Source organism: Scyliorhinus canicula, chromosome 3, assembly GCF_902713615.1.
Source record: "Scyliorhinus canicula chromosome 3, sScyCan1.1, whole genome shotgun sequence".
Lineage (NCBI taxonomy): Eukaryota > Metazoa > Chordata > Chondrichthyes > Carcharhiniformes > Scyliorhinidae > Scyliorhinus > Scyliorhinus canicula.
This window is the reverse complement of record NC_052148.1, coordinates 118,277,065-118,300,112: the sequence shown is the minus strand read 5'-3', so window position 1 is coordinate 118,300,112 and position 23,048 is coordinate 118,277,065. Positions and strand designations below refer to the sequence as shown.

General features: G+C 44.3%; 1 protein-coding gene across 8 annotated transcripts in view; it reads left to right on the top strand.

The window, feature by feature from the left end:
• Positions 1 to 23,048, top strand: part of cep135 (centrosomal protein 135) — a 190,808-nt gene that overhangs the window by 142,429 nt on the left and 25,331 nt on the right. For 7 of the 8 annotated variants that reach the window (XM_038791149.1, XM_038791151.1, XM_038791152.1 and 4 more), the window contains 8 exons: positions 1,540 to 1,683; positions 2,823 to 2,900; positions 6,077 to 6,228; positions 12,384 to 12,499; positions 13,010 to 13,164; positions 15,823 to 15,878; positions 15,972 to 16,140; positions 21,916 to 22,026. In XM_038791149.1, the coding sequence (XP_038647077.1) occupies positions 1,540 to 1,683; positions 2,823 to 2,900; positions 6,077 to 6,228; positions 12,384 to 12,499; positions 13,010 to 13,164; positions 15,823 to 15,878; positions 15,972 to 16,140; positions 21,916 to 22,026 (981 nt within the window). The remainder of the gene's footprint in view (positions 1 to 1,539; positions 1,684 to 2,822; positions 2,901 to 6,076; positions 6,229 to 12,383; positions 12,500 to 13,009; positions 13,165 to 15,822; positions 15,879 to 15,971; positions 16,141 to 21,915; positions 22,027 to 23,048) is intronic. The other variant, XM_038791154.1, reaches the window with a different exon arrangement.

The following is a 23,048-nucleotide window of genomic DNA, read 5'->3' as shown; positions in this document are numbered from 1 at the left end:
AGCAGCCCAGTGGTGACAGCCACCCTCCAATCCTGGAACCAACTGCGGCAGCAATTTGGCCTGACCAAAATGTCGGACAAGGCTCCCATCTGCAACAACCATAGGTTCACACCAGCACTGACTGACGCCACCTTCAAAAGGTGGAGGCAGGACGGGGGGACACTGACAGTCAGGGACCTATACACGGACGACAGGATCGCAACACTGGACGAACTGACAGAGAAATTTCAGCTAGCTGGGGGGAACGAGCTACGGTACCTGCAGCTCAAAAACTTCCTAAGAAAGGAGACAAGGACGTACCCACAACCGCCACGACAGACCCTACTGGAAGACCTACTGGACGCAGGTGTCCTAGAGAAAGGGAACTGTAGCGACATGTATGACCGACTGGTAGAAAGGGACGACACCATACTGGACGCAACAAGAAGGAAATGGGAGGACGACCTGGGGATAGAGATAGGGTGGGGACTCTGGAGCGAAGCACTGCATAGGGTCAACTCCACCTCCACGTGCGCAAGGCTCAGCCTGACGCATCTAAAAGTGGTACATCGAGCCCACTTAACGAGAAACCGTATGAGCAGGTTCTTCCCGGAGGTGGAGGACAGATGTGAACGGTGCCAAAGAGGCCCGGCCAACCACGCCCACATGTTCTGGTCTTGCCCCAGACCTGTGGATTACTGGACAGCCTTCTTCGAGGTTATGTCCAAAGTGGTGGGAGTGAGGGTGGAGCCATGCCCGATAGTGGCGGTCTTCGGGGTTTCAGACCAGCCAGATCTATTCCTGGGAAGGAGGGCGGGACGCCCTTGCCTTTGCCTCCCTGATCGCCCGCCGTAGAATCCTGTTTGGCTGGCGGTCAGCAGCACCGCCCAGAGCTGCAGACTGGCTGTCCGACCTCTCGGAATCTCTCCAAATGGAGAAAATCAAATTCGCCATCCGAGGGTCAGACGACGGCTTCCATAGAACGTGGGAGCCATTCATGCAACTGTTCCGGGACCTGTTTGTGGCCAACGTACAAAAGGAAGAATAGCCGGGTGGCCAAGATTCGGGGGGAAATGGACGGGAATCGGGGGAAGGTAGCCCGGGGGGGGGGGGGGGGGGGGGTTATGGGCTCGTTATGGGGGTTTGATGGCAAGCTAAGGCCCAAAACCAAACTATAAATAAATGCCTATAAACATGTACCTCGGCCATATTGGGGAATATAGAATGTAGAATATATATGCTGGCTAAAGGGGGCGGCCACAATTGTTGTTATAAAGATGCTTACCTGTAAATATACATGTTAAATTTTTGTGTCTTTTTTTCACTCTAACAATTTGTAACTTGTCATATATAAAACATGAAAACTCAATAAAAAACATTTATAAAGAAAAAAGGACTTGTTGTTGGTTAAGACACAGGCAGCAGAGTTTTGGATTCTGTCAAGTCTTGTCAGTTATGGTGCTCACCTATAAATAAGCCTAATTTAAATTATTTGTGATCAGTTCTGTTACAATACCTGATTTGTTTTTCCTACTTGCCTTAAATTGGAATTACTTCCAGAATCAAGATGAGTTGAATAAATTAAAAAAGGAAGTGCTAATATCACCAATCTGCCAAATGCGTATGGAAGAGGAAAGAGATGAAGCTAAAGCAGATGTGAAGAGAATGGCAATCGAGAAAGAGAATCTGAGAGACAGAATGAAGGTATTAAATTAATAAAACTTGAGACAGACTACGTGAAACAACCTTTTTTAGTACTTATTTTTTTAATTTTTCAAGTTGCGACAATACTTGTTTTTGAAACAGTTGAATTCTTGAACATTTACTGCCACTAGAGGGACCTATCCACCCATAGTGTACAATGCAATTTTTTCACATGTCAGTTTCACCTAATTATCATTGATTTGCCTGCTTCATTGAATGTATCTGTAACATTGTTAATTTTTATTTTGCAAGGGTCTCTTTATATTTTCTCCATGTTTCATAGTTTGTTTTTATTGCATTAAACTCCAATACTTTGTTTTCTGATCCTAATCTTTAAAATACCAAGCATGTTACAACTGGGGCCATTGGAAGATTATATTTTTATTGTGACGCCACAGACCATTCTGCTCTACCACACCTGCCCCTCACAAATGTTTGTCACTGTCTCTGATACTCTAGAAACTCTGTTGCACATTCGGAATGAGAATTCCTAATCGGCAGCCTGGATTTTAGGGGGAAATGGGCAGCGAATTGAAATCCGACTTTGAGTATTAGAAAGTGTCCTGACCTTAGAGGTAGTTGGTACCAGTTCTTAGTAGGAAAGGACCCTTCAAAAAAGTTCCCCTTATTCAGCAGTGATTGACAATCTCCTTCCTGATTGTCAGCATGATTAATAGGGAGTGTCATATCAATGCAGTTTTGAGGCTGAGGCATATTATGAAATGAAATGAAAATCGCTTATTGTCATAAGTAGGCTTCAAATGAAGCTACTGTGAGAAGCCCCTAGTCGGCACATTCCGGCGCCTGTTCGGGGAGGCTGGTACGGGAATTTAACTGTTCTGCTTGCCTGCCTTGGTCTGCTTTCAAAGCCAGCGATTTAGTCCTGTGCTAAACCAGCCCCAGAGGAACCACCAAATGGTATATCTACCATACATCCCTTTGATACTGACAGAATATGATACCAAAAGAACTTGTTGAAAATAGAAGTGTTTTGAAGTGGAGTTATCTGTTAAGTATCAGCAGTTGCCAATGACTAATTAGATTTCAATAATTATCTTCTTTCTGAAATGGAATAACTAAAAGGTTGATTTCCTAGAATGTGCCAAATTGAAAGCATTTAAAATGCATTTCTTTACTAGAACATCCTTGAAACAGCGGATCATAACACAAAACAGATGGAAACACAGATCTCACAGTTAGAAATTAAAACGTGTGAAGTAAGTATCTCAAGGCAAGCAATCTTAATGATCGTTTCATGGAGAACCTAGATACATTTTGTAGTCTGAATGCTTCCATACAGAATTTATGTTGTACAAGGCCACTTCAAAAAATATCTGTTGGATAGAGTGATGTGTGGTTGAGAGTAACTAGTATGTAGCACGGTGTAATTAATGGGAGGAGTTATGATATCAGGCAATTTACTGAAAAGCAGTTTAGTTGAGTGTTAGATGGAGTTATGAGCAGAAGTAAAACATCTGCTCCCACTGCAGTTCAGTTAAAAGATATGTCTGTAGACAGATTAGCAATTTCTTTCCAAACATGTCACCTGACAGAATCATTGAAGTCTGACACCAAGTCAGATAATAATAATAATCTTTATTGTCACAAGTAGACTTAAATTATCACTGCAATGAAGTTACTGTGAAAAGCCCCTAGTCGACACATTCCGGCACCTGTTCGGGTACACAAGGAGAATTCAAAATAACAGCAAGTCTTTTGGGACTTGTGGGAGGAAATGGAGGAAACCAACGCAGACAGGGAGAATGTGCAGACTCCGCACAGACAGTGACCCAAGCCGGGAATCGAACCTGGGACCCTGGAGCTGTGAAGCAACAGTGCTAACCACTGTGCTACCGTGCTGCTCCAGTATAAGGTATAAGAAGTTGGACAAAGAGAGTAAGTTTTAAGGGAATGAGAGGCCAAAACTGGGAGATATCAGGAGGAACTTCCAGGCTTCAGGGCCTTGACAGTTGAAGGCTGAAGTAGAGCAAATAAAATTTGGGATGCACAAGAGACAAGATTTAGAATATTGATATTTCAGAGAATCCTGAGGCTGGAGAGATAGGGAGCAGTGAGGACATGAGGCGTTTGAAAGCCGGAGTTAGAATTTTATACTCTTGGTACTGTTTAACCAGGAGTCAGTGAGCAAAGGAGTAATGAGTTAACAGAATGTGGTGCAAGTTAAGGAGAGTTTGAATCATCTAAATTTTACAGAGGGTAGAATGTGTGAGGCCAGCTGACAATGCATTGGAATAGTCAAGTCCAGGAGTAACAAAGGGATGCCTGAAGGTTTCAGCTTCAGATGAGCTGAGACTCACAGAAGTTCATCTGTTGATGTATCCTCTCAAATCCACATTGATATGTTTACAGCAGGACCTCTGCTCTCCTCCCACTTTAAATGTCATCTTTCCCTTCCCCATACAAGAACCTCCTGAACAGCTTTGTCACTGAGCCTCCCAAGTTTCCATGCTGTAGACCTGAAGTTAGTGTCCTGATTTCTCTCCTATCTCCCCTCGTCCTCCAGCTCATCTCGTCTCTGAGACCGTCTGCTCTTTACTCCCATTTCTTCTACTGCTGCTTACAATGCAAATTCCTTTTTAAATCCTGTGGTAGCTGACACTGTTCATCTACCAACACACACTTTCTGGCTGAACTTGTCCTCTCACTGAAGAATTCCTCCTTTAACATGTCTCATTTACTCCAAAACAAAGGTGTGGCTGTAGGTACCCGCATGGGTCCCAGCTTTGCCTGTCTCTTTATGGGGTATGTGGAACATTCCTTGTTCCAGTCCTATTCCAGCCCCATCCCACAACTTTTTTATTGGTGCATCGATAACTGTTTCGGTGCCACTTCATGTTCCCGTCTGGACCTGGAAAAATGTATTCATTTTGCTTCCAATTGCCACCCCTCTATCACCTTCACATGGTTTATCTCCTACACTTCCCTTCCCTTTCTTGACCTTTCTATTTCAATTTCTGGGGGTAAACTGTCTACTAATATCCATTACAAACCCACTGACCTCCACAGCTACCTGGACTGCAGCTCTTCACACCCCACATCCTGTAAGGACTCCAGCTCCTTCGCCTCCCTTGCATCTGTTCAGATGATGCCACTTTCCAAATGGTGCTGCTGACATGTCTTCATTTTTCCTTAATCGTGGTTTCCCACCCACTGTGGTCGACGGTGCTCTCAACCATGCCCGACCCATTTCCTGCAACTCTGCCCTCACCCCCTCTCCTCCCTCCCAGAACCAGGATAGGGTCCCCCTTGTCCTCACCTTTCACCCCACTGGCCTCAATATTCAAAGAATCATCCTTCACGAGATTCGCCAACTCCAGCATGATTCACCACCAAACACATCTTCCCCTCACTCCCCCTGTCAGCTTCTCGCAGGGACTATTCTGGGATACCCTCGTTCACTCTTCCATCACCCCCCCAACACCTCACCCTGTTCCCACAACACCTTTCCATGCAATCGCAGTCGGTGAAACACGTGCCCCTTTACCTCCTCCCTGCTAACCATCTCAGGCCCTAAACACTCTTCAAATGAGGCAGCGCTTCAATGCACCTCTTTCAATCTGGCCTATTGCATTTGCTGCTCCCAGTGCGGTCTACTCTACATTGGAGAGGCTAAATGCAGCCTGGGTGGCCGCTTTGCAGAACATGTCCGGTCCATCCGCAAGCAGGACCCAGAACTTCCTGTCGCTTGCCATTTCAACTCCCTGTCCTGCTCTCACGTCCACATGTCTGCCCTTGGCCTGCTGTCGTATTCCAGTGAAGCCCCGCGCAAACTGGAGAAATAGCACCTCTTCCGATTAAGCACGTTGCAGCCTTCCGAACTTTGTGATTGTTACCAATAATGCATTATTCCCTTCTGACGTCATCTTTCTGCAACCTTTGTCTCAAGTTGGACTGTTTAGTGCCTGTGCATCCATTTGGTACTGACTGGAGTTTCCAAAGCAACATCCTTCTCGCTGCAAAGATCGCCTATTTCCATCTCTGCTCCAATCTTCACCCTTCATCTGTTGGAACTTTCCAAACCTTTGCCACCTCCAGACCCAACTGTTCCAATATTCTACTGGTAGCTCTTTGTATTTATCAAAACCTCAGTTGCCTATATCTTATCCTTCTGCTCAGCATTCACCCTTGCCCTCATTGATCTACAGTGGATTCCAGTGCTCCAAATTTAACAACTGCAGCTGTATTTAAATCTATAATAACCTTGCGTCTCTCTGTCTTTGTCAACTTCTCCAGTCATACAACTCCCTGATCCCTGAAACTCTTTTCCTCTAACATCTTCTGCTTCTGAGCTCCCTTGTAGTTTTTCTTAACATTGGAAGAACTGTATAACTGCAGATTGTTACAGTATATCTTTGTTTTTATTTTTGTGCAGCTTGATAATGAATGCTTCACCCTCAGGAAGAAATTAGCAACACAAAGGGAAGATATAGCAGCACTTGAAGAAAAGACCAAGTGTCAATCACAAAAACTCTTGCAGGCCAATGACAATGCTGCTCAGCAGAAGGCAGAGATTAATTCAATTAGGTTGGTGTTTTTTTGTGATATAATATTCATTTAAGTTTGCAGAGTGGTATTGTCAGGAAACTTAACAGTTGACATCCTGTTCAGCATGCTGGTGGTGTGACTCCTGATTCGCACAGTCAAGTGAGTATCGCAGAGAACAGTAATATCAGTTTAATAGTTAATCTGTGCCAATGCTCATGGAAATAAATTTTCTGGACGCTGGTTCGTGTTGCAGAGCGAGGCCGATAGCGCGAGTTCAATTCCCGTACCGGCTGAGGTATTTCATGAAAGCCCCACTATCTCAACATTTCCCCTCGCCTGAGGTGTGGTGGTCCTCAGGTTAAATCACCACCAGTCAGCTCTTCCCATCAAAGGGGAAAGCAGCCGATGGTCATCTGGGACGATGGGGACTTGACTTCACTTTTACATAAATCACACGGATCCAATTATACTGTTCATAATACTACTTAGCGGCACAGTGTCCCAGTGGTTACCATTGCCGCCTCACAGCACAGAGGAACCGGATTTGATCTCGTCTCCGGGTCACTCACTGTCCCTGTGGAGTTTGCACATTCTCCTCGTGTCTTTGTGGGTCTCACCCTCACAAGCAGGGTAGGTGGATTGGCCATGCTAAATTGTTCCTTAATTGGAAAAAAAATGAATTAGGTACTTTAAATTCATTTTAAAAAGGAAACAAAAATCATGAAACTACTGATCAATAGAGTTTTTAAGATTTGTTCATGTTTGTGCTGCTGCCAAGGCAAGCATTTACCAGTTTGTCCTTGAGAAGGTGTAGTGAGCCACCACCTTGGACCGCTGCAGTCCATGTGCTGAAGGTACTCCGCAATGCTGGTGGGAAGGGAGCTCCAGCACCTTGACCCAGCAATGACAAAGGAACAGTGAGAAGTTTCAAATCAAGATTGAGAGTTTGACGGGTATATAGAGGTAGCGACAGTCCCATATGCCTTTAGCCATGGTCCTTGATTTGTAAGGGATGTTGCAGGTTTGGGATTCTTTGGTGAATTATTACTAGGACTTTGTAAATGGCACACATTGCACTCTGCTGAATGGGCTGCTTCGACTTGGATGCTGTCAATCTTCTTCAGTGCTGTTGGAATTACACTCATCGAGGCAAGTGGGGAGTATTTTCTCTCAAAGTTCAACCTTTATGGCCCTAATGTGCTCTCTTTTAGAGCATAGAGCATAGAATTTACAGTGCAGAAGGAGGCCATTCGGCCCATCGAGTCTGCACCGGCTCTTGGAAAGAGCACCCTACCCAAGTTCAACACCTCTACCCTATCCCAATAACCCAGTAACCCCACCCAACACTAAGGGCAATTTTGGACACTGAGGGCAATTTATCATGACCAATCCACCTAACCTGCACATCTTTGGACTGTGGGAGGAAACCGGAGCACCCGGAGGAAACCCACGCACACACGGGGAGGATGTGCGGACTCCGCACAGACAGTGACCCAAGCCGGAATCGAACCTGGGATCCTGGAGCTGTGAAGCCATTGTGCTATCCACAATGCTACCGTGCTGCCCTCGTTGAAGCTGTGCGGCATTGGAGGCATTACCTGGCCGGCAAGAGATTCACTCTCCTCACTGACAAATGGTCGGTAGCCTTCATGTTCAATAACACACAGCGGGGCAAGATCAAGAATGATAAGATCTTGAGGTGGAGGATCGAGCTCTCCACCTACAATTATGAGATTTTGTATCACCCTGGTAAGCTCAACGAGCCCCCAGACACCCTATCCCGAGGTACATGTGCCAGCGCACAGGTAGACCGACTCCGGACCCTGCATGACAGCCTTTGTCACCCGGGAGTCACACGGTTGTACCATTTCCTAAAGGCCCGCAATCTGCCCTACTCCGTTGAGGAAGTACGGACAATCACTAGGAATTACCAGGTCTGTGCGGAGTGCAAGCCGCATTTCTATTGGCCGCAGCTGGAATCCACTAGTTCACCTGCCCAAAGTGGAACTCTTCAACTGTAATGTACATTCAACTTATTCTTGAAAAATGCTTTGTTGCACATGGGCAATCACTTCAAAGCTTTTCACACTGATGCTCTGTATTCTCCATTGGTAACACGCTGCAAAAAGTCAGTCCCTTCTCGACCTTTCTGTGTAGCCAGTCTCAGCACCACAAAAATGTGAACCTGACACAAGCTTCAAAAACTCTCCTTTTCACATATCATAATATATCTCTGTTCCTGCAGAATGAGGTAATGGGAGAAGTAGAGCAGGTGGTATAGGAAGATGAGGATGGAATAGCAGATAAGGAAAGGGAAACCCTTAGGCTTATGCTGAATTGTTGCTGGAAAAGCTGAACAATGAAGATGAAATGAACTAAGTGGTGATTGTATCATCCGACCGAAGCGGACAAGTAAAAAAGGGCTTACCATTTGGAAACTGGCGTTATGCCAGTGGGAACAGGAAGGAATGTAAGAATGCAAGTGGCAGTGTGCCACGGAGGGTGTTTATTATAGTGTTCCTGAATTGAATGCAAAGATCTCTGTGGAAATATGTTGGAAAGTTGGTGTAACTCCCAAGAAGAATGTAAATTATGACCAGATCTTTGTGCTGAGGCAGATGACTGAAAAATGTTGGGAATATGGTTAAGAATCGGTTTAGCTTGTGCAGCTGTCATACACAACTAAATCAAAGCAAAATCAACTCTTGTTTCATAATACCTGTCACAGATCTGGGAAATAATACTCCTAATTTGGACTTTGTCTGTGTTGAGACATTTTTCATTGGACCAGATCATAACTGGAGCTCTCGCATCAATCTCCACTCTCAGTAGGCAGATGCCTAACAAAAAAATCCCTTGAGCGCGATGCAGCCCGGTGAATGCCGGGAGAGCCCTATCCCAACAGTCTTCCCCCCCTCACGGGATTCACCCAAGTCCCATTGTAATCTGAAACATGCCCACAAGGGGCAGCACCAAACTGCGTGCACCAAAGCCGGTTTTAAGCTGGCTTAGGCAAATTTACCCGGTCAGGAAATTGCACCACTACATCAGGCACTAAGATAATGCACAGTGGTGAACAGCACAATTTTGTATATATTACTGGAAGTGTTATTGGTTGAAGTTGTTTTGGAATTTTCTTTGTGGTGTCTTTTATTTCAGGGTGCCACAATGCTCTAATAGAGAAATGAAAAGGTGGGGAATTGTGGAACAGCAGTGATATGAGGGTATGATTTTTCTGGGATCCATAGTCTAAATACCTGGTCGCAGTTTGTTGACTCAGATTGAAGGGAGGCAGAATAATCCTCCTCTTATGCTTCCTCCTGAGGTTCTTGGTGAAGACCTGGTGACGGGTTGTGCGCTCATGAAAGCGAGACTGTGGAGGTTGCTGGAGAGCACCATGATTTTGACGATATGCTGGACAAATACTGGAGGACCTCCCAGTAGTCCGGGCAACAGAACCGTTGTTTCAGAATACCAATGGCTTCCTTCACAAAATCTACGGTGGGGCTCTGGCTCTCCTTGTAGGTTCATTCTTACAGAAACTTATAGCCATGTCCATGCAGTCGATGGCTCCCTATATCATTAGGAATCCCACTAGCCTGGCAAAACTTGCTCCTTTAGTTTTCCATGGTAAAAGATAAGACTTTGAAGTTCCCTCTCCTGACATACTGGTTTAAGGGGCTGGTTTAGCACAGTGGGCTAAACAGCTTGCTTGTCATACTTTGTATGCAGAACAAGGCCAGAATGCAGAACGGGTTCAATTCCCGTACCGGCCTCCCCGAACAGGCGCCGGAATGTGCCGACTAGGGGCTTTTCACAGTAACTTCATTAAAGCCCACTTGTGACAATAATTACAATGATTATTATTATAATACAAGACCAACTATGCAACTATGATGTCCAAGAGATGTTGCCTGTTCCTGCTGATTTTCCCATTTCCTTCCCATCCTGTGTGCACCAGGACGATATTCCTAAGGTTCATGCGCGCACACATCCACCCCCACCTCACACTCTGAACTTGCATTGTTCTGCAATTTCTCTCTTGTCCCTGTTGTATCTGACCAATTCAGATACTTTGACCAGTTTATTAATCAAAGTTTTACCCATGTGCCCTTATCTGCGAGATGAACAAAGGACAAAACAGGTTCACGGTTTAATGCAATTTTATTGACAATTCTCTAACTCAACAAAGTATGACTCAAACTCAAAGCTAAGCTCCTAGGTTTTACCCGCACTTGGTAACGGAGGCTGGCCAGGCTACAATCACTCGATGTGATATATTCTCGGGGCTTCAAAACCCAGGATCCCTTCTTGTTGTGCTGGTTGTGCCTGGGGGACTCCCAGGTTATTTTGAAAGATCTGTTCCAAATGTTCCTTCCTTTATACTGGTCTGTGTGCATTGACTTAGAGGTGTTTGCCCACAACTGGCCATTCTCCAATACAGACCACAACTCGTTAATGGGAAAAACAGGACACTCCTGTTTATCCAGGATGATTTAATCAAGACCCTTTGTCCTCTGAAACACCCTCACCTGACCAGGTAATAGCCCATTTTGGAGTCTGATGGCTTCTTTTGTCTGTCCTTCGTTCTGCTGTTCAATTCATCACCTGTGTCTGGAGGTTTGTTACATATTCAGAGCATGGTCTTGTTCTTTTGTGTAAACCTGAGTGGGTAATCACAAAGTCCACATGGCGATGACGAGTTTATGTGTTGACTTGAGTGCTCTTGTAGATGACCAGTATCGATTCCAGTCAGGACCTCGTGACAGTTCCTGTTCCTGGTATATGTGCTTTGTCAGCCTGACCACATAAGACCATAAGACATAGAAGCAGAATTAGGCCACTCGGCCCATCGAGTCTGCTCCGCCATTCAATCATGGCTGATATTTTTCTCTTCCCCTAACTCCTGCCTTCTCCCCTAACTCCTGATCCCCTTATTAATCAATAACCTATCTATCTCTGTCTTAAAGACACTCAGTGATTTGGCAGAGTTTGAAAGATTCACCATCCTCTGCCTGAAGAAATTCCTCCTCATCTCTGTTTTAAAGGATTGTCCCTTTAGTCTGAGATTGTGTCCTCTGCTTCTAGTTTTTCCTACAAGTGGAAACATCCTCTCCACGTCCACACTATCCAGGCTTTGCAGTATCCTGTAAGTTTCAATAAGATCCCCCCTCATCCTTCTAAACTGCAACGTGTACAGATCCAGAGTCCTCAACTGTTACTTATACGACAAGCTGTTCATTCCAGGGATCATTCTTGTGAACCTCCTCTGGACCCTTTCCAAGGCCAGCACATCTTTCCTTGGATACGGGGCCCAAAACTGCTCACAGTACTCCAAATGGGGTCTGACCAGAGCCTTATACAGCCTCAGAAGTGCATCCCTGGTCTTGTATTCTAGCCCTCTTAACGTGAATGTTAACATTGCATTTGCCTTCCAAACTGCCAACTGAACTTGCACATTAACCTTAAGAGAATCATGAACAAGGACTCCCAAGTCCCTTTGTGCGTCTCATTTCCCCATTTAGAAAATAGTCTATGCCTTTATTCCTCCTTTCAAGTGCATTACCTCACACTTTTCCACATTGTATTTCTGCCACTTCATTGTCCACTCTCCTAGCCTGTCCAAATCATTCTGCAGCCCCCTTGCTTCCTCAATACTACCTGTCCCTCTATAGATCGTTGTATCATCTGCAAACTTAGCAACAGTGCCTTCAGTTCCTTCTTCCAGATCATTAATGTAAATTGTGAAAAGTTGTGGTCCCAGCACAGACCCCTGAAGCATACCACTAGTCACCGACTGCCATCCTGAACAAGATCCCTTTATCCCCACTCTCTGCTTTCTGCCAGTCAGCAAATCCTCTATACATGCCAGGATCTTACCCTTAACACCATGGGCTCTTAACTTATTTAGCAATCTCCTATACAGCACCTTGTCAGAGGCCTTCTGGAAATCGAAATAAATCACATCCACTGGTTCTCCTTTGTCTAATTTCCTTGTTACCTCCTCAAAAGAACTCGAACAGACTTGTCAAGACGTTTCTGCCTCATTACACATCACCAAATCCAGAATTGCCTGTTACTAACAATGCAACCCTGCAGACGACCAGTATCTTCACTTTCAACTGTTGAACATATCTGTAGGTATCAGTAAATGATCTTTACTAACAAATTACTACATTATTTCCATGCTTCAGGCTGCTGAATGAACACCTGGAGAAGTCTCTTGCAGACACACAGCATCGGTTGTCTATGAAAGCCAAAGAAGTTCAAACATTTCAAGACCGAATTACTAGGCAAGAAGAGAGACTAGGTAACAATTATATAGTAAGCCTAATGAACCTTGTTATTAAAATTCAAAATATGTATGTACAAAATCAATACAGGTTAAGTCCAAACTTCTAAAAATTTATAACTGGGTTTAAAATGTTGCAAAAGCACACTTCTTGTATGGCATGTATAGCACCAAAAGTATAGATCACTGCACAAAGACAGAATCAAACAAATGGCTTTTAACCCAAGGAGCTGTGAGATAGTTGCCAAAAGCAGAGAACCTCAAATGAGGAAATGGCGGGAGGCAGCGACAGGATATTCTAGAGCTTTGTGCTGAAGCATTTGCAGCCACAACCATCAATGGTGTGGTTGATAGTGTCATGAATTGGAAATCACTGAGGACCTACTGTGTTGAGCAATGTAATTGTCAGTGTTTTATGTAGTTTTACTGTCACAAAAGGAAATATAACAGTAAAGTTTTTATGTAAACAATGGAGGTGAATTACAAGTGGTCTAACGAACATAAGGCTTTTTGTATTTTGTTGCTTAGGCGAGTTCAATAGACAGAATTCTGCTCAACGAGAAGAAATCAACTTATTAAAAAGTACAATATCTACTCTGGACCAGGAAAAGGATTGCCTGCAGGACGCTGTGGATGATAAAACTGAAAAAATTGCTATTTTAGAAGATAATCTTGCTAATCGGGTAAATGCACTAACGTAATCATTCCAGTGTTAAGTTAGTCTTTCTGTCATGAGTTCACCATTCAGTAAGCAGATTATAAAACCTGACAGTTTGTCATTCACTGCCTGAATTAAACAATATACATAAAAATCATATTCAATGAAGTGCAGATGTTTTCCTGTTGCAGCATGGTATTGAATCCTGCCAAGACTAAATTGAGTATGCTCCCTTTTTCTGATGAGAGTTTTTAGGACAGAATTTTTACAGGCAAAGGGAAATGAGTTTGGGTGTGTGCAAGGGAGTTAAACCCCCTAAAAATGTTGTTGAATCAGGATCCCAACATCATCCTGCCCTCTTCTGATTATTACCTGGGAGGGTTTGAAGGTGAGGAACCCCACCACCCTCACTCATGCAGCTTTTAGGTAAGACTTTAAATATTCTAGTAAGAAATTAAGTTCTGTTTAAATCAAAACATCTGGATTTAATAGACAGTAGTCCTATTTCCTCGGGTCACCAAGGTAAGTGCACAGTGCAGAGAGCTTTTTTTTTAAATTTAGATTACCCAATTATTTTTTCCAATTAAGGGGCAATTTAGTGTGGCCAATCCACCTACTCTGCACATTTTTGGGTTGTGGGGGCGAAACCCACGCAGACACGGGGAGAATGTGCAAACTCCACACAGACAGTGACCCAGGGCCGGGATTCGAACCTGGGACCTCAGCGCCGTGAGGCGGATGTGCTAACCACTAGGCCACCGTGCTACCCGGCAGAGAGCTTCTTCAGTGCAACTGACAGGCTGGGAGCCTTGATCAGTGAAACTGAAAAGCTCCAGCCATGGCCAGGTGAGAGAGTATGCTGGTCAGAGCACTCCTTCTCAACGAGTGCTTTCAGTACTTGACAGATGATTGCCAACTTCTAAATCACTTCACATGCCTCGCACTTAACTCATTTTACAGATCCCTGCTGCCAGTCCACCTCAGCCTGGAAGCAGCTTATGCCGATGTACCTTGTACCTTTGATGAAAAGCAAGAGAAGCAATAGCAGCAAATGCTTTCTCCGCAGTCACATATCACTCCACAGGATTGAGAAGATGGTGGGGGAGATCCAGATCCAAGGGATTGTGATGAGCAGAGAGAGGATCACTCCTTCAACATGTATGAACACCATGAATGCTTGCTTCAAAGGGCTCAGACTCGGACATCTGCAGCTTCCCGGAGCAATTATTCCTTCCCAATAAAACAGCTGAGCTTGTATTGCCAGTGGCCAACAAGGTATCGGTCACTGGAGGGTCACCTCCCTGGGCTCTGTTTCTCCTCGAGGTTGTGTACTCTCTTCTGGAAGGTGAAGAAATTAGAGTTCTGAATATTAGTAATGGTTTGCATGGAAATCGGCACAGACACGATGGGCCAAATAGCCTCCTCCTGCAGCAGAACAATTCTGTGATCCGAGATGGGCAGCATTTCTGGAGGGAGCCTGTGAGGCATGAATGCAAGACAGCAGTAGGAAGAGGTGAGGGCGAGTTTTGGCTGTTGAGATGGGATATGAGGTGTCAGAAGAGAGGAATGAGTGGAACACAGTGTGTTTTAAGGAGTGCTGTGCTGATGAATGTCAGAGAAGTTGAACTATGGGCTTTGGCATCTGGAAGTCTTATGGCACTCACTTTTTCCATCCTCCTGCGATTCTGGATCTTTTTGGTGCACTCTCTTCAGGCTGCAGAGACTACACTATTGCTGACTTCCCTGGCCACTTCCATCCATGCCTTCTTGGGTGGCGAGGTTGTTTTCCTCCCATTCTTGGGAGTTTTCATCTCACTGCACTCACTCAGACCTGTAGTAGGACCTTCAGGTAAGACTGAGACACCTGATGGCCAACTCCTTCGGTCTCCTTTCTATTCTTGTGGTTGCTGCAGTTGCAAAAATCCATGCAACCCCTACTTTGGTCCTCTTAATTAGAAATTCCTCCTTTGACAGTTCCAGCATGTGGTCATGTTTATCCTTCCTGATTTGTTGGCAAACCCGAAATTGGGATGCTAATGCTGTGACTTAGTTAAATAGCCACAGCAAAGCCGACAGAAATGTCCAGTGGGGTTCTGACATACATCATATTCTGACGTTAGCCTCTGATGATGGATTGCAGAATTATGTGTTCTGATGAGATGTTAACATTCTTTTTTTCTCCACAGATGTTGCTGACTTGCTGAGTATTTCTAGCATTCTCCATTTTTATTATGTGGGATTTGAATTGTCCTCCAGTTTGGAAAATATTTTATTTTTTGATTGAGGAGAAAGTTGCAGATATTTGACAACAATAGTAGTTCATATTTCCCAGAAGTCCTTATGAGAGGAGTGAGAGAGTTTAATCTTGGGATTAAAGAATTTGTGAATCTCTCCACCATCAGCAGCATTTTCTGTACTCTCATCATTCAAGTAGAATTAAATTAACAGCTGCTGTGTCGACTTTAAATTCTGGTTAAGTAATTGATGTTGCAGAAAGGAGATAGTATGTGAACAATTATTCTAGTAGCGGTAAAAAAGGGAAAATTGTAGGCTTCCAAAGAGACTACAGGAAGTTGAAAATGCACATATATACCCCATTCTTTACCATCACTTGTGTACTAATGATTTTTCTCCCTTTGCTCTTAAAAGTTACCAATAAACTTAATTTTGACTCCTTTTATAGGAAAAGGCCATAACTAATATGAAAATTACTGTGACTGAACTAGAATCTGCACTAGAGTAAGTACAGTGGTTAACACAGCCAAATTGTTATTCAATTTTCTATGTTTGATACTTGATATATATAATTTTTTTATCTTAATTTTTGCTCAGCCTTTTGAATGACACTCTAAGTAACCGAGACCGGGAAATAAATTCCTTACGTCGACAGCTAGATTGCATTCAGAAGGAGTCAGAGGAATTAGAACAGAGCCGAGATGATGCTCTTAAGGAAAATCGTTGTTTGCAGGATGACTTGGCTCAAATGACGAGAGAAAATCAGGTACAGTGATCTGAATTATTTCTTTAAACATTCAATCAAGAGAAAATTGTACCTTTATCCATACTGGTTAAACAGAAGTGTTCTTTTCAGCATACAAAATGAACTTTGTTTTTAAATTTGACTGATTTAGTATAAAGCATTGGTCTTAAACCTTTTCTAAATTCTATCTTTTTTGAGTTCTTAGTTATGGTTGTTTCCAGTGTAATTTTGGCATTACATGCGAATATCTAGATACCCAGAGTGTTATAACAACTGCATTTTCTTTTCCAAAATTGGCATCTTAAAGTTATTGGCTATAAATGTGGCACAAAAATCTTGGTTAAAAAGGTAGCACATGCAAAGTGATTCCAACTGCTTCCTCATCAAAAACCCACTAACGGTGTTACTCTGATAGTGCAGTACCACTCAATGCACAAAAACCATCAAAGCACTACAAAATCAAAGACTGGTCAATGCATAAAAATGGGGGAGGTCATTTGGACCCACTTAGCCCATTAACCTAGAAGGATCCGACAGTACCCATCGCAATACTCAACCTGTTGTTAAATTGTTAAATGTTTCTGGATTTTTTTAATGTATGATCCCAAGTATTTACCACTTAATGTGAAGCTTTTCATAAATTTGCTTTTACTAGTTTGTATCTGTGTCCTTTGTCCTGCTGTCAAAGGTTTGTGAAGCATTGTTCCAAATTTACTCTTTTCATACATTTTATAGTTGTTTCCTTTCAAGGCAAGAAAAACGAGTTTCTCTAGTCTTTCCTTTTAACTCAAAGGCAAAATACTGCAGATGCTGGAAATCTGAAATAAAGGCAGAAAATGCTGGATAAACTTAACAGAAGTCAGTTCTGTAGAAGGCTCATTTAAATCCGAAACTCTGTCTCTCTCCACAGATGCTGCCAGACCTGCTGGGTTTATCCAGTGTCTTCAGTTTTTATTTTCTTCCAACTCATTCTTTTGATTGCAGATATCAGTTTACCATTGTATCCAAAATTAATGGGGACAACATTTCCAAAGTTCTTTATCCAGAGGGTATGAAAAAATGTATATAAATGTACTTCTTTCTTTGAAGTACAGTTTAGAAAACTTTCCCCTTTCCCTAACCAGTTTATTCTGGGTACCACTTGTTCCAGATTTTGGAGTCACCTGGATTGTATTATTCTGTACAACAAGACGATGAAGGTATTTCTTTGAAGTTAGCCCTTTTTAAATTCTATATACATGGATTCCAGTCATTAGTATTTCTGAATTCTTGATCGTGTTGAACTTGATCATTTTGTGGAGCATCACAACTTCTATTGTTTGAGCCACTTGCTATAACCAAGTCAAAATGTGCTTTGTCTCTTGTCACTTGACTCAGTCATGAAATGAGATGCATTGTTATATTTTCTAATTAAATAATAACATTACATGTTATGGCACATCAAAGTTATATTCCGAGCTCTCTAGAGGTGATGTGTTAGTCGAAAATCATAAAGTGTACGAGCCATGTTGAGGCCAACAAAAAAATAGATTTTCAACGTGTTCCATCCCCGATTCCTCTGCAATATAATTAATATTGATGTAGCAGCGTTAAAATTAATGATTGTGAGGTGCTTACTACCAATCATTCAGAATGATGACAACTTGTCCATGAAATGAAATGAAATGAAAATTGCTTTATTGTCACGAGTAGGCTTCAATGAAGTTACTGTGAAAAGCCCCTAGTCGCCACATTCCGGCGCCTGTCCGGGGAGGCTGATATCGAGCTGCATCACAAACCACAACATCTTACTGATGAGGCAGAGCAATGGAAGAGAAGGAAACAAAAGGAAGCAAATTGTGCATCAGGATCCCACTACCCCATGGGACATTCTGCCCCATGTGCCCAAAGGTCCGCCGGTCATGAATCACTCCATTCAATCAAATGGAGACCCATGCCAGAAACTCAACTTTATGTAGATGCCATCTATGGATCGAGGGACATTCGAAGACAACACCATCATGTCTACATTGCTACATATGTAGTATTTTACACATGGATTGCATTGGATTGGATTTGTTTATTGTCACCTGGCGTTGATGGGCGGCACGGTAACACAGTGGCTAGCACTGTTGCTTCACAGCTCCACGGTCCCAGGTTCAATTCCCGGCTTGGGTCACTGTCTTTGCGGAGTCTGCAAGTTCTCCCCGTGTCTGCGTGGGTTTTCTCTGGGTGCTCCGGTTTTCTCCCACATGCGCTGAAAGACATGCTGTTAGGTGAATTGGGCATTCTGAATTCTCCCTCAGTGTACCCAAACAGGCGCCGGAATGTGGCGACCAGGGGATTTTCACAGTAACTTAATTGCAGTGTTAATATAAGCCTACTTATGACAACTATAATAATAAAGATTATTATTACCGAGGTACATTGAAAAGTATTGTTCTGCGTACAGCACAGACAGATCATTCTGTACATGAAAAGAAAATACATAGGGCAAACATAAAATCCACAATGTAAATACATAGTCACAGGCATCAGGTGAAGTATACAGGAGTGTAGTACTACTCAGTAGAGAAGACAGAGTTTCAGATTTATATGAGCCTTCTACAGTTCAGTCCATAAGAGATTCGTTTAGGAGTCTCGTAACCGTGGGGAAGGAGCTGTTTTCGAATCTGTTAGTGCGTGGTCTCAGACTTTTGTATCTCTTGCCCGATGGAAGAAGTTGGAAGACAGAATAAGCCGGTTGAGAGGGGTCGTTGATTATGCTGCCCACTTTCCCAAGGCAGCGGGTGGCTTAGACAGAGTCGATGGATGGGAGGTGGGTTTATATGATGGACTGAGCTATGTTCTCGACTTTCTGTAGTTTCTTACGGTCTTGTGCCGAGCAGTTGCCATACTAGGCTATGATGCAGCCAGATAGGATGCTTTCTATGGTGCAGCTGTAAAGGTTGATAAGAGTCAACGTGGACATGCCGAATTTCCTGAGTTTCCTGAGAAAGTATAGGCGCTGTTGTGCTTTCATGGTCGGAGCGTCGACGTGGGTGGACCAGGACAGATTGTTGATGATGTGCATACCTAGGAATTTGAAGATGTCAACCATCTGCACCTCACCCCCATTGATGCAGACAGGGGTGTGTACGATATTTTGTTTCCTGAAGTCAATGACCAGCTGTTTAGTTTTACTGATATTGAGGGAGAGATTGTTGTCGTTACACCACTCCACGAGGTTCTCTATCTCCCTCCTGTACTCTGACTCATCGTTGTTCCAGATCCGACCCGCTACGGTTGCGTCGTCAGCAAACCTTTAGATGGAGTTGAACCCAGATTTTGCCATGCAGTCGAGTGTGTGTCGGGAATATAGTCGGGGGGTTAAGTATGCAGCCTTGGGGGTCAGGTTTTGAGGACTATCGTGGGGGAGATGGTGTTGTTTATCCTGACTGATTGTGGTCTATGGGTCAGAAAATCGAGGATCCAGTTACAGATTGAGGACGTCTGTCTTCAACTGCAACATGCTGCTCTCAAGTGTCAGCATACAAGTCCTATTACTGATGTGCACTGCCAGTAATTCTAATGAGCAATGATTAATGAATTTCAGGACTTGCAGTGGCTTTATATGATATCAGAATATGATTGTGCACTTGCCTCTGGAGATTTTCTGAGTGGTGTTAATGTTATCTAACATTTCTTTGTTGACTGTCTTGTTGGACATAGTAATATAATCGATGTAAGTTTAAAATCTTAAACGGTTGATACCTAGAGCAATGCGTGTTTGTGTTATTTTAAGTATAGTTGAAATGGGTCCTTAGTCTGACATTATCAAATGGTGAATGCAGTGATCAGAAAGTATAACCTATGACTTCCGGTGGCGGCCATGGAGGAGTAGGTCGCACATTTGCTAGCTCCTGCCTGTGATGGACTTTTGGACTTTTTTCTCCCGTTTTACAGTGAGGAGAAATCCCCCTCCAGTGTATGGAGAATTGGGCCAGAAGTGGCCATGTGAGAAGACAAAGTTCTACAAGGAAGACACGAGCAGTGCTGGCAACGCTGGAAAGCATGGCGGAGAAGCAGGCCCGCTGGGAGATGGCACAGTGGTCGACAGAGTAGCTGGTGAAATTTTTTGAAGATGGCTTCGCCAAGCTTAAGAAGGACACGGTGGATCCGAATAAGGCTTCGAATGATCAGGTTGTGCAGAACCAAGAGACCCACGGATATACGATCCAGGAGGTGGAGAAAAAGATGTCCGAGCACGAGGAATACATAACCGTGCTGGAGACCAAGATGGAGATATAGAACATAGAACATACAGTGCTGAAGGAGGCCATTCGGCCCATCGAGTCTGCACCGACCCACTTAAGCCCTCACTTCCACCCTATCCCCATAACCCAGTAACCTAACCCTTTTTTTGGTTACTAAAGGCAATTTATCATGGCCAATCTACCTAACCTGCACGTCTTTGGACTGTGGGAGGAAAGCGGAGCACCCGGAGGAAACCCACGCAAACACGGGGAGAACGTGCAGACTCCGCACAGACAGTGACCCAGCAGGGAATTGAACCTGGGACCCTGGTGCTGTGAAGCCACAGTGCTATCCACCTGTGCTACCGTGCTGCCCATACCGTGCTGCTCAAGAGATGATGAATGACCGCCAGAAAAGAATGCAGGAGAAGCTGGAGAATAGGTCCAGGAGGCAGAGCCTGAGAATCGTCGGCCTCCCTGAAGGTAGTGAGGGATCGGATGCGAGGGCCTATGTGACAAAAATGCTGGAGAAGGTGATGGGGGAAGTTTAAAATCTCCCATCACAAACACCCTATTGCTCCGACATTTTTCTATAATCTGTCTGTATATTTGCACTTCTACTTCATGCTCGCTTTTGGGAGGCCTGTAGTAAAGTCCCAACAATGTTACTGCACCCTTCCTATTTCTTAGCTCCACCCATATTGCCTCAGTGCTCAAATTCTCCATCGTGCCCTCCTTAATCACAGCTGTGATATCATCTCTGACGAGTAATGCAACTCCTCCACCCCTTCTACCTCCCTCTCTATCCCTCCTGAAGCATCTATACCCTGGGATATTCAGTTGCCAGTGTTGCCCCTCCCTCAACCAAGTCTCAGTAATACCAATAACATCACATTCCCAGATACTGATCCAAGCCCTAAGTTCATCTGCTTTATCTGCTACACTTCTCGCATTAAAACAAATGCACCTCAGACCACCTGTCCCTTTGCGTTCATCAACTCTTACAGGACAGAGTAGTCTCCAGTACCTGGGTGGGAGAGGGGAAGGTATCAGATATTTTTGGATGTGGAGGAAACTCCAGTGGAGGAGCTTAAGGGCAAGTGGGAAGGCGAGCTAGGAGGAGAGATAGAGGCGGGTCTGTGGGCGGTTGCCCTAAGCAGGGTTAATACAACTTCTTCATATGCCAGGCTTAGCCTGATACAATTCAAGGTAGTCCACCGGGCACACATGACGGTGGCCTGGATGAGCATGTTTTTTGGGGTAGAGGACTGGTGTGCGAGGTGCGCGGAAGAGAGAGAGAGGGCCGGATTGTTGTTTTATGGTTGGGGTGTGTGAAGATTGTGATGAGGGTGGAAATGTTTATTGTACCATGTTTATGTCGCTATTATTGTTATTATTATAAAAACTTGCAAATACCCTAATAAAAATATTTTCCAAAAAAAAAAGAAAGTATAACCTATGATAGTGATAATTGCTTTGCCCATTTTTGTCTTTACACTAAGCACTTTAGTAAGTATCTATGTCTTGCAATAAATAAATCAATAAAGAATTTAATGGTAACCTTCATAAATCTGTATCCTAGGCAATCAACAATGAACTAGAACAAGCTTTGCATGAAAAGGATGATTTCAAATCAAGAGTGCATAGCTACATCAATGAGGTGGCAAGAATAGAGAGCTTAATGGTTGCCAAGGTAATAAGTGCTGAATGATGATCAGAAAGCTAGTATGTTTGTCTATTACTAACTACAGTAATGTATTTTCTTTCTTACAGCTGGTATCTTAATCTAAGATTGAACCAGAGTAGTACTGATCGTTGTCTAAACTAAATTATTTGCCAATTGATTGGTTTGTCACTCAACCAACTGAATACATTACGGTTGGGCTTCCCAAACTGGGATCCGTGGAACGCGAGGGTGTGAGAACATAGAACACGAGGGTGTGTGAGAAACGGGGATGCAAGGAGGTGAGAGTGAGTGGGAAGCGACTTTGTGAGAGAGAGTGGGGCACGAATGTGTGAGAGAGAGTGAGACACTAGTGTATGTGAGAGTGGGACACGAGTGTGTGTCAGGGAGTGGGACACGATGTTTGAGAGAGTGGGGCGAGAGGGTGTGAGAGAGAGCGAGACACGAGTATGTGTAAGATGAGGATGCAAGTGTATGTGCGAGAGAGTGGGATGTGAGTCTGTGTGAGAGAGAGTGGGATGCGAGTCTGTGAGAGAGTGGGACTCGAGTCTGTGTGAGAGAGTGGGACTCGAGTCTGTGTGAGAGAGTGGGACGTGTGTGTGTGAGTGGCGCGCGCGCCGCGTGTGAGAGAGTGGGATGTGTGTGCGCGCGCGAGAGTGGCGCCCGACAGAGTGGGACGTGCGCTCAAAAGAAAATGGGATGTGTTCGCGCGCACGAGAGAGAGAGAGCGGGACGCGCGCGCAAGAAGTAGAGCTGGGCGAGCGGGACGTGGGCGCGCGTGCATGTGTGAGAGTGGGGCACGCGTGCATGTGTGTGAGTGGGGCACGCGTGCATGTGAGAGAGAGTGGGACGCGTGTGTGAGAGAGAGTGGGGCTCGATCTGTGAGAGAGTGGGGTTCGCGTGTGTGAGAGTGGGGCGCGCACCGTGTGTGAGAGTGAGCCGTGCGCCGCGTGTGAGAGAGTGGGCCGTGCGCGTGCGCGCATGCTTGTGTGTGAGAGAGTGGGACATGTGTGTGTGAGAGAGTGGGAAGT